The sequence below is a fragment of the Corvus brachyrhynchos genome, unplaced genomic scaffold, assembly GCF_000691975.1.
Source record: "Corvus brachyrhynchos isolate BGI_N302 unplaced genomic scaffold, ASM69197v1 scaffold115, whole genome shotgun sequence".
Taxonomy (NCBI): Eukaryota; Metazoa; Chordata; class Aves; order Passeriformes; family Corvidae; genus Corvus; species Corvus brachyrhynchos.
Genome location: NW_008239553.1, coordinates 13,424,030 through 13,436,032, shown reverse-complemented (window position 1 = coordinate 13,436,032; position 12,003 = coordinate 13,424,030). Strand labels below are relative to the sequence as shown.

General features: G+C 34.8%; 1 protein-coding gene across 30 annotated transcripts in view; it reads left to right on the top strand.

Annotated features, from left to right (window-relative positions):
- Positions 1-12,003, top strand: part of GPHN (gephyrin) — a 282,654-nt gene that overhangs the window by 172,346 nt on the left and 98,305 nt on the right. For 20 of the 30 annotated variants that reach the window (XM_017742125.1, XM_017742128.1, XM_017742124.1 and 17 more), the window contains 4 exons: positions 175-269; positions 2,660-2,726; positions 6,878-7,150; positions 8,433-8,540. In XM_017742125.1, the coding sequence (XP_017597614.1) occupies positions 175-269; positions 2,660-2,726; positions 6,878-7,150; positions 8,433-8,540 (543 nt within the window). The remainder of the gene's footprint in view (positions 1-174; positions 270-2,659; positions 2,727-6,877; positions 7,151-8,432; positions 8,541-12,003) is intronic. The other 10 variants (XM_017742151.1, XM_017742152.1, XM_017742143.1 and 7 more) reach the window with 1 other exon arrangement.

The window sequence follows — 12,003 nt, the reverse complement described above, 5'->3', positions numbered from 1 at the left end:
TTTCCCTATTTTACACAACCAAGAGAAAATTCTGTAGCTCATTTCAGTTGAGAATTTAGCAACAACATTTCTTGGCAGAAAAAAACGAGGAGATATTCCTACCCAATTTTGGTTTCATTTTTTTCTTATCCTTATACTTGTTCACTCACTTTGCTATTTAATCTTTGATTGCAGGCCACTAAAGAAGTAATAGAGCGAGAAGCCCCGGGGATGGCACTGGCAATGCTGATGGGATCACTTAATGTTACTCCTCTGGGCATGCTCTCTAGGTAAGAGTACTTCCTTCAAAATATGAGATGAACTCTTTCCATAGAATTACTTATTGTTATCCAATGACTGTGCACAAATCATTGAAGATTGCCGTTGTTATCAAGACTAGAAGTCTTAACTTCAGAGAAGTGGCCAAATTCAAGTAATAGTAATTGCATAGTTTCATTTAATTCCCTTTGTTGTCTCTATTAGAGACTGTATCATCCTGTATTTTCTATGCCAGGTTATTTGTAATATTGATGCACACTCTTAAACAGCTGTCTTTTCATTCTAGAACTGTGGTGTTTTGGTGGTGAGGGAAGAATTTTTCTGTATTTTGTTCATCAAGTATTAAAATGTTTTGTTGGCAAAAAATTCCCTTTGATAAAGACAAATGTGTTGTACTGTCCTATGTCTGGAGGAATATCATTAATTTATCTCTCAAAGTACCTGGAATGCATGCATATCTGTGTGCTTTTCTTGAAAGCACACATAATACTTTCGCAGTTCTTAAGCACTTTTACTTACTTTTGCATTCTCTCTAGAGAAATTTTTGGCAGCTCCATTTCTCTCTTCAGCCACTAGGTCTGATTACTGGTGACTGAAATTTGAGTTTCATCCTGCTGCTTTAGTCCTTTTTTTATTATTGGTTGGTTGTACTGGTCATTTAGCTTATAATGCTCAGAAATATTTAAAGCAGAGTAGAAGAGCCAAGAAGACAACTGCTAAAGGAGCTATCTGCCAAACACAATTCCACCTCATTTTTTTTCTTCAGTGGACAATTATTATTTCCTTTGTTTTAAATCTGCCATAAACTGTAATCCACGTATGAGATTTGCTGGATTGAGTTTGTACTCTGTAAGCTTGACTACTGCAAGAGGAGTAAATGAACACATTTCTTTAATTCAGGCTCATCTCTGTGCTGCAGTAGAGCATTCCTCAGCTACCTGGAATTCTTTCTAAACTGAGGGCACATAGTGTGAAAGAAGGCAATATGAGAAAAGAGAGGTTAGGAGTCAGTCAATATTCAAACTGCCAGTTGAAAACAACACTTCAGACTGGCTTGAATATGATATCAAAAGTTCATTTAGTGGCACAAAAACAATCTCTGTGCTATTTACTTGTGAGCATTGTGACAGCTGTCGCAGAAATACTTGCTACCTTGCTAAAAAATGCCATGAAACCAATAAATGAAATTAATCACTGAGAATTATTTGTATTAGAAGATATCCAGGGAAGTTGGCTACCCAACAAACCATGTAGTTTGGCTCAAAATTTTTGCTAATGCCGTAACTGGAAATTATTTTCTTTTCTGTACTGTCTTCGCTAATAGGTGATATTTTTGTTCAATAAAGAGAATATTACACAGTTTCTCTTAACTGTAACCTCCATATCTTTGTAGTTTAGTTTTCTCCTTTTACATTTTTCTTATCCGTATATCCCAGCCCTGGGTTTTTCGCCTCAGCTTTTGTAAACAGTGGAAGCAACCTCAAGACAAAATTCAGTAATTTAATTTCTTTTTTTATTATTATTATTTAGCTAAAATGTTGAATAGTCAAACTCTAGACAACAGAAAGCATTCAGAACTTGAGTGTTCAGCCTTGCATCAACACCAAAGGAATTTCTCTGGGTTTTTCGCCTCAGCTTTTGTAAACAGTGGAAGCAACCTCAAGACAAAATTCAGTAATTTAATTTCTTTTTTTATTATTATTATTTAGCTAAAATGTTGAATAGTCAAACTCTAGACAACAGAAAGCATTCAGAACTTGAGTGTTCAGCCTTGCATCAACCCCAAAGGAATTTCTAAAAAAAAAAAAAAAAAAAAAAAACAAAGAAACTTCTATCTTTGATAGTTGGTCTTGCCTTTTCTTAAGGGAGAGGGAAAAACTATTAGGAAGAATTATATATGAATTGCATAAGTACAATTTTCACTTGAGAATTACTTCCTTCTCTGCTTTTCTTGTGTTGAATCTTTAAATAAAAAGGACATATTTGAATTAATGCAACAAGCATGACTTAGGGTTTTTTTGCTGGCCAGGGACATAATGTTTGACACAGTCAATTACATTGCAAAGGAACTATGTGTATGACCAAATAGGGACTATATCAAATAATGTACTGGATGCAAGTAAACAATGGAATTCAGGGAGCTACACAGGTCTAAATAAAGATGGAAACCTAGCCAGTGTTTATACTATCAAATGCATGTTAGACCCTGTGAATCTCATGTTATGCTTTTTCAGCTCAGCTTATCCCAAGTTCTTTTGTGAGAACATAATCAGAAAATATATTGGAAATTAAGTTTACAAAATCTGATAAATCATAGAATTTGCCTTAAATGCTTTCCTTTAGTTTTGGTAGTAGAGATAGTTGCATACAAGAATTTCAGTCTGTGTTTCTTTCTTTTCAGGCCTGTGTGTGGAATCAGAGGGAAAACTCTCATAATTAATCTTCCAGGTAGCAAGAAAGGTTCACAGGTAAGAAAGGTTCTTACTGATCTGCTAGGAAGGAACTATGATGAGCACTTCTCGTTGTTTTGAATGGTAGAAAGTGCCCACTACAACAAATTTTACAAAAGTGAATTGAAATGCATATTCATGTTAAGTGACCACACCATCACTCTTAGTCAAGGACCATACAATTCCAGTCTGATTCAATGGTGTTATGTGCACACCAGGGCAACATTACATGTAGCACAAGAGAGCACTCACTTGAGCAGGCAGTGCTAATGAAGAGTCTAATTATCTCTTGCACATTCCCTTTCTTCTCTAATGAGCTGTACCTTATCTCTGGGTTGTCTCCTGCTTCCAAGAAATCATTCTTTTTCACACAGAAGTGAGAGGAATGCCTAGTACATGGTAGAACTTGCTGCAGCATGTGGAACATTCCCAATTTTTCTCAGCAAGAGGGAAGAAAGGGAACATAATTTTTAGGAGTTTGAGGATGTTTTTGAATCTTCTCTGTATGGGTATATCAGACTTTTCAGTCTTTATACAGTTTATTTTCTTCCTGCATTTTGCTCAGTTTGGACAGAGAAGTTAGAATTTTTGTCTTTATTCATGCTTGCTTTCTGACTGCATAGCTGAAAGAAACACAATTAAACTCCAGGAGGGATTTTTGTGTGCATCTGTGAGTAAGGCTAGATCTTTCACTAATTTCTTCGTAGTTGGCTGATAGAAAAACAGTCTTCTCCATACAAATACTGCTAAGCTGAATAGTGATCTGTACAACCTAACACAAAACTGCTGAGGTAGGTCCCCCATCAGTCATGAGAATCTATTTCTTCAGGGCTCAGACTACGTCTGGCCTTGTTAATAATCGTCTTCACCTCTGGCCTCTAACAAATGCATACCTGGTACACATCTCCTGAACCTGTAGTGCCCAGGCACAGAGCAGGCAGTACTAATGTGTTTAGCAGCACAGCCCTGAAGTCACTGCTTCTTGAAAGACTTCTGTCATTCACATTATGTGGGCTGTCACCTGGAAGTTGAAGAGGAAATGTTTTGAGTACTATGATATTAAGCAGCCACCATAGGTTTTCAGATACACTGTTGACATGTTTCAGTTCAAGGACCCAGTGTGAGCCCTCCTATGATTCTCCCATTCCTTACAGCGTTTTTAGGAAATCTAGCGAGGCTGTAATTTAAAGGAAATTTAAAAGCCTTCAAAACACACAACAGGCATTGGAGGATGGTGAGGTGGAAATATACCTCCTTGAAATTCTTCCATTTATGAGCGGCAAATCATATGTATGTACATGTATTTAACACAGCACTGGCCCCACATTTTAAAGAACTGATGCGCCAATAAGAAGGTTATTCCACAAGTGAATACTTCTTTTGCTGAATTATGAGAGCTGAAATAGCCTACAATCTCTAATGGTTTTTATTGTGTTCAGTAGCGCTCCTAACCTACAGGAACAATTGTCATTTTCTGTCCTGAGGCAATCAGACTTTGAAGATAGGTAAATTGCAGAAAGCAAATGAGGAAAAGAAATGAAAAAGTATTCATAAGTATTTTAACAATAGTTTGATATAGGGTAAGTAATAGAAAAGGTAATTCTGCTGGAAAAGAAAAAAATCATATTATTGCATCATACAAGCAAGCTTCTGACAAACTGATTTTTATTTGTTCCTGTCATGATGATGCTCTGTCCTGTCACAATTTCTTTTAGTATGAGACATCTTCGAAGTGCCAGATTTCAGCAAAGACTTTTAAGATGATGTCATGGGTTAGCAAGCATAGTCCTGGAAGTGAATACTACAGATGAATAGTAGAGAAAATTGGTCCATTAAAGGCTGAATCTCAAGAACCAAAAAGGACAGATTGTTACCAGAAATTTCCCTCATTTTTCTCTTTTACCACTTGTTAATTTCCTTTTCATTGTTTAAATACGATCATATGAGAAGCTTTTTATAAGCTTCATGAAATTGCAGCAGTATACATATTTCTTTAATAAAATGTTAAAATATTAATGGAAAATGACAGCATGTAAATGCATCATCTCAAAAACGGACTGCATGCCAAACATATTTTTACCATAGAGCACATGTGGCATGTAGCATTGAATCCAGATCTGTAGAATACTTCCATTTTTTAAGTCTGGCAAAAGATAGTTTATATTATGGAAGAGAGCCAAGTGTGAAATTACCAGATGTTAATTAAAATCATTTGGTCTTTAACAATTTTTATTATTGTAGTAACAATTGCCTAAACCAATGAGTTTCATATGTAACATGAGCTTTTAGAGGACTTACTGGGAATCTGTGCATCAACAGTCAAGCCAACAAGGCTTTATTTCAGTGGCAGGAGTGGGGAACATGCTTCTCTGATTAGTCAGTTATTAGTGTACTTTTTCACAATTATTGCTCAGTTCAGAGATTATTGTTCTCGTTTCTCACTTACTTGAGGTCTGCGTCTTTGTTAAAGTAATGATGCTTATGTGCTTCATTATTTTAACCCATTTTAAAAGTAATACTGTGGAGGCCCAACAACTCTGCAGTTTGCAGTTACATATAAGTCATAATCTTTATTATCTTTACAAATATGTTTTAATATACATTCATTATATACAGCATTTGTACTCAACCAGCTTACTCCAGTTCTTCACAGTACCAACTTGAATGTTTAAATTCACAAATGACTTATCGTTCATTACTCTTAAAGAAGCAACTGAAAGATGTGTTCTTATTTAGAAGCTTTGAGGAATTACAATGCTTGTGAGTCATGTCTTACTTACAAAGTGGCATATATAAACTCCAGTAATTTCTGATGGATATTTTCCTTTTTATTTTGTATACATAGTCATGTTTATTTATTGAATATATTTATTTCATTATCTGTTTTTGAACTTATTTTTTATTTTCTGGGTACTCTAAAATGTCAGAATACATTTTTTTAAATCATTTTTTAAATGAAACAAAACTGAAGTGCCACAAAAGGAATAGCACCAGCTTTGTCTGTCAACTTGTGTGGTCCTGACTGCATTGCCATGGCAATTAATGCTTGTGACCCTGCCATCATTTTCCAATACTATAATGTTTATATGCAGTCTCCTCAAATGACATAAGAAAACTTTTTGTTGAGGTGCCTGGGAGGAGATTGAGAGAAATAGTCGTAAATTGAATGAGGTACCTTCCAGATGGATGAAAAGAAATGGAAAACCAAAACAAAACTGAAAAAAAAAGTCCAAACACTTTGAGGGTAATTAAGCATTAAAGCACATTTTCAAGAAGGGTTATGCAGTCTCTGTTCTTGGATTATTTTTCAAGACTTTACTGAACAAGCCTTAAGAAGCCTGAGTTTCATACTGACCCTGATCTGAGCAGGCAGCTGCAGCACATGACGTCCTGAGGTCCCGCTTGATTTGATGAACACCAGTGTATTTTAGCAGTATAGGTAGCTATATATGGTAGCTATATGTATGCCCATTATGGAACAAGAGCGATTGCACAGCCTCTGCAGTTTTGCTTTCTCCAGCCATCTAAAATAAATTTTTCATTGTTTTAGAGGTTATAGAACAAGGAGAGGTTTGAAAAACTGATTATTTATGAAATATTTTTTCTGAGCTACATAGAATTATAATGACATCAGTGTAGTTTGTCATTCTTCTAGTATATAATAAGTCCATGAATAAAAAAGGATATAATTATATACAAGTGTAATTATGGAAACCTTTATGAATTGTTCTCTAATTGTGAGGGAGCATAGTAGGAAAGATTTGAAGCTAATATTCCTGCAGGTATATAGTTAATGTTTTTATTCTGCATTTTTGTAGCATTCTGCCAGCTGCTGTGAGCTGTTTTCTGTATTACATATTCCCAAAAATTTAGTTCTTGTTTTCTGAAGTTCTAGTACAATATTAGCTTAATTGCAGTAGCCCTGTTTTGAAATTTATGGTATTTGCATGAAAAAAAAAAAAAGACAAAAATATATAGAATTGTTACCAGGTCTGTTTCTGAGTTCGTTTTTTACCTTTTAAGAGCAGTTGCATAGGACATGTTATGTTTTATTTATGATCAGATAGATCATAAAGGTGCATCTAAATCCCAAATATATTTGAAGAGTAAATTCCTATTTGCACCTGCAGGTAACTTTTCATAGTGATTTCTCTTCTCGTTGTGCATAGGAATGCTTTCAGTTTATACTGCCAGCCCTACCTCACGCCATTGATCTTTTGCGGGATGCCATTGTAAAAGTAAAGGAGGTGCACGATGAGCTTGAAGATCTACCTTCACCACCACCTCCTCTTTCTCCTCCTCCAACCACCAGCCCTCACAAACAGACGGAAGACAAAGGAGTGCAGTGTGAGGAAGAAGAGGAAGAGAAGAAGGATAGTGGAGTTGCCTCAACAGAGGACAGTTCTTCTTCACATATAACAGCAGCAGCCATTGCAGCTAAGGTGAGTCTGGCTTCTTCCCTTAAGAGACCATTCAGTTTCTGTCTGAGGCACTTTCCACCGATATTCATTTGCATCTTAAGACTATACATTGATGTCTTCATGTCAAACAGATATATTTTAGGTACGTTTTGTAGAAGTAGACCTTCATAGAAATATATGAATTCTGTTTCGGTAGGTGATTTCAAATTCCAGTGGGAGACATATTATTTATTATTGTGGTATTAACATATGTTTTATGATACCATTCTGATGTGCCAGACTGGTTTTAGTAGCTTTTTTTAAATTCAAAGTACTCACACGCCTGAACATGCAAAGTTCAGTAGGCGGCATGTTCAGGAATCACAACAAAATTTTCCAACCCATAATATCTAATTTGAAATTAAAATGTTAATTTCTGAAAACAGCGATAAAAGTATGACAGACAGGTAGCATACTAAGTAATAAACTATCCAGATTACTGTATTCCAGTGTGCCTGTCTGCATAAGAGATGTGAAATTCTGCCAACAAACTAGATATCATATTGTCTTTATAGCCTTGCTTTAACTAGTAATCATACATCAGCCTTACTCAAACTAAAATAATAAAGTGGAAAAAGAAATAAAAGAAATAATAAAATAAAAAAATGAGGCAACACTTGTAAATAATTTCAGTTTGAATTTTAAATATTTTCCCAAGAATTATTCTATTATTTGAAGCAATATATAAATATTTACCTCAGTTTTATGTGTTCAGTTTTCAAATGGAATGATAATGTATCCCTGTGTGTTTGGAAACAGTTTTTTCCAAACTGCTTTGTTCTATGTCTACTCCACAAGTTTTGCTTTTAATTCCTATTATGAGAATTGAAAGTCTAAGTAAATCAAAATTATATTAAACAATTTCTAAACCAAAGCAGCAACATTCTAACTCCAGAAATATGAATTCAGGTCTGAGACATCTTGACATTTCTAAGACAGCTGCAGCTGGAGATCATCTCCCAATATACAGAAAATCCTGATTACATATGTCTTTGCAGGGATGAATTAAGGTAATTATTGTTTCCAAGTATCAGTTTTTATTAATGCAAATTTTAAATTGTTTAATTTCTTTTGATGCAGGCAAAGATAAATAATATGTGCCACTTTTAAAGGCAGTAAATACCTGACATCTCAACTGGCTGTGTTCGTATGAGCTTGGCATTTCAGTGTCACAGTTTTCACCTCATTCGTTTTTGGTCATTTGCTTGTACAGTTTCATGTTTTCCTCTCACTGTACTCATAGCTGTTATGTGTTGTGCATTAGAAGCATCCATCCTATACCAGTCCAGCTGTTATCATGGCTAAAGGTCAACAGCCCATCCCTGGTCTCATCAATTATTGCCATCATGCAGCAGGCAGTGCAGGAGAACTGGTAAGAGACACTTCCAAGAGGCTTTTGCACTAACACTAACTAAAAATGCTCTGCCTGCCTCCTAGTCTGTGTATGAACAGACAGTGTTATTTATTTTCTTCTAACAAAGACACATCAGTGCTATCTTTGAGAGCACATGTTACAGAAAATACCTGTTTAAGATAAAGAGCTAAACAAGGTAAAGGTCATGTGTGTTGTCAGTTTGAATCATTTAACTCTGAGATAATAATTGCTATAAAGCCTATGTTTCTGATTAGTCATTGGTTTTATCATCTAATAGACTCAATAATTGAGTATAATTAAAATAATCTCCTAAAATTACTGCATTAGAGCTATGAAATTGTAACTTTTTCCCCTTTGTCTTGCTTTGCTGCTTTTCTCTCAGTAGTTTTTTTGTCAATACAACATTTGTGCTGGGTATTCATAGTTTGCTTTCATCACTTGCAGTTTCTCCCTCATTTTTTTTCTGTTTAGAATTTCTCAAAAACAGAAGACTTCAGGAGTCAGCAAACACTGGACTTATTATAAATTACTGGGTTTTAGTGAATAGTAGAAAACTATTTGAATGAATGGTAAAAAAGGACCTGTTCCTTTAGGCAAATAGTAATTTAAACCATCAGTCAAATAGCCTAACACCTCTGTACTTAAAACATGATTCTGTGTCTCTTGAAAAGTCACTCAGGAAATGCGAAGACTTTAAAGTTCACCCACGTGATGATAAAGCTATATATAGCTTTATAATACATATACATACATACATACCCCCATTTCTTGCAGTAGCTCTTTCTTTTTTTGAGTTGAGGTTGCTGAACTAGAATTTGCACCATATTCTTCAGTATCAGTAGAACAGTGTATTTAACTTCTATGAAGAACACTGTTAAACTGTCATCCATGTTTCTGTGTTCTTTTAGAGATTACTCTTGAGCTATTGCTTTATGCATTCTATAATCCAAACCAGATCTTCAGACTCAGAGCAGAAAGTGGTTAGTTTTTTGGCAGGTTATTGGGTTTTTTAAGTTGTCCTTTCTGTATGTTTTAAGACATTTTTTTCTCTTGTATAGCAGTCATAGTAATTGCCATCTACAGATTGTTTTCTTACCTCACCATCATTGTCAATCTTTGTTTCAGTTCTGGGCGAAAGAGAATAAAAAAGTCATATCTTTTCCTTTTTCCCCTTCTTGTCAATGCTCTTGTCAAAGTTCTCTAATATGAAAACACAAATATTTAAACCAAAATAAAAGTACTTCAGAGAAAAGCCAGGTCAGATAAAAATTGTAGAAGCAATGACTGATGGATATGGTGAATATCTTTCTCTGTCACTTCATTAATTTTTCATTCATTTCTGTCTTCATCAGTATGTTACAACAGGTTTTCCACTCCAACTAGTGCAAACGGAAATTATTTTCACTAAGAACTAAGAATTTTACTGTACCCCATTTAAAGTTTTGAGATCTCTACTCTGTATTCAATTTATTTGAAGCAGGAAAATTAATAAAAAATTTTAGGGAGACACATCATAAATGCTCAATGTGGCTTAGTGAAAGTTAAAAGAACAATCTATCCAAAATGCAATATAATATTCCTGCCTTACTTCATTTCAGGTTATTCATTTCAGGACACGCAGAAATTTCTCACGGGTTTATTAACCTCTCTAACAGTTAACAAGAAGTCACTTTGATTAGAGACTTAGATTGCCTGAATTCAATTTTTTAATAGTAAAATTCAAAAACTTAGTAAATGTAGGTGAGAAAAATGAGAAATTCCCCTTGTCACATTATATTTGTATGTATTTCTGTTAATGGAATAGACATACCTTCTAGGTACCAATAGTACCTTCAGTGAATTCAGCAGGTTGTAATGGTTTAAAGAACGCTAGTGCTGCTTTTAGCAATACAGCACATTCCACTTTCATATTAGAAAAAGAGCAAAATTTGTAACTGTGAACTAACTTAATGCTCTCAGTGAGAATTTTTTCTCTAGAACTTAGAGTTCTAGGTAAGTTTATATATGAATTATTTTTTGATAATTGCATTTTATGTAAAGGTAGAGATTTGGAAATAATTTTCATTGAAATTAAATGCCTGTGATCATCTTTTCCCTTTATCTTCAACTTCCTTTTCTGATTAATATCCTGGCTGAATTTTTACTTAAATTCTAATTTTCTCACAGGCAAAAATCAGTATTACACATGCAGTTCAGGGGAAACTGGGATTGTCTCAGTCACTTTATTGTAGAGAGAGGTATCAGATAAAAAAAGGTGGTATCAGATAAAATTTTAGAAGCAATTATTGCTCAGTATGATGGGAAATTTAAAAAAAGTTTCTTGCCTGAAGTGTATGAGACACTATGAAATATCTGGTTACTCTAAAGTACCCAGAGTAAATCTAGAAAGACCTGGATCATGATATAATTTTCAAAAGCAACATTGTTCTTTGTTTTGTGCTGTCTACAAGTACATAAAAGGGGTAATGGACCCATACACAATCATATCAAGATGTGTGCAGCTTTTTATCAGAGGAGAGTAAAGAAAAGATATCGTATTTGAAGACTTAAAACTATTTGTTCTTTGTTTTTGTCATTTTTTATCTTATGCCTGTCTCAAAACATTTTTTTTTGCTGTATTTTCCTTAGGCATGGAGATTAAAAGGAAGCACTGAAAGTTGTAGGGACTATCTATGCCAATATAAAACTTAGGGATGTCAGCCTGTTTTGCAGTTTAATGAATTTAAGATGGGAATTCAGGAGAAAAAGTGGACAGAAGGGAAATCATGCTTCTCTCTACAAACCATTTGAACGTTCAGAATATCATTGATTCAGTTTACCTCTAAGATACATCTCTGAGATGTGATTTGCAAATCAGAATATTCAATGTAGAGGCCAGTTAGGCACTGTTTCTGAAGAGGAAGATATCCCCAGCATAGTTGTCCATCGTGAAAAGAAACTTTGCTGACTTCATAATTTACAATGGAAATTGTAGCATGAGTTGCTTAGCCTTGAAAGATCCTCTGAGGAGAGCTGACAAAAACTGACTGGCAAAAAACACTGTTAAGTCTACAAACACAGCAGAGCAGAAGGGAGGCAGCTGGTGTCACTCTGAGAACAAAACCTGTTTTCACACTACTTATAAACAAGTTAGAAACAGAAGAAACTCTTAACATGGGGAGGAGAGTATATGGTGAAATAGATCCCCTAGGTATGACCCAGTATGTCTAAGTCAGGGGTCATTAGACAAAATCCTTATTTATAGAGGGGAACCAAGGAAGTTGAGGAAGTGGGAAATCACAATAAAAAAACAGTATTTAATGACACAAGTATTAAGATTGGTCATTTTAACTACACTGAGACAAGCAACAAAACTCTCTCAATGTTCTAATACTGTAACACATACTAAAAGCTAGGATTCAAGCTTGTTCCTGGAAGGACATACTTTCCAGTGGCTTCTGTCTGCCCTAAATTCTTAGTA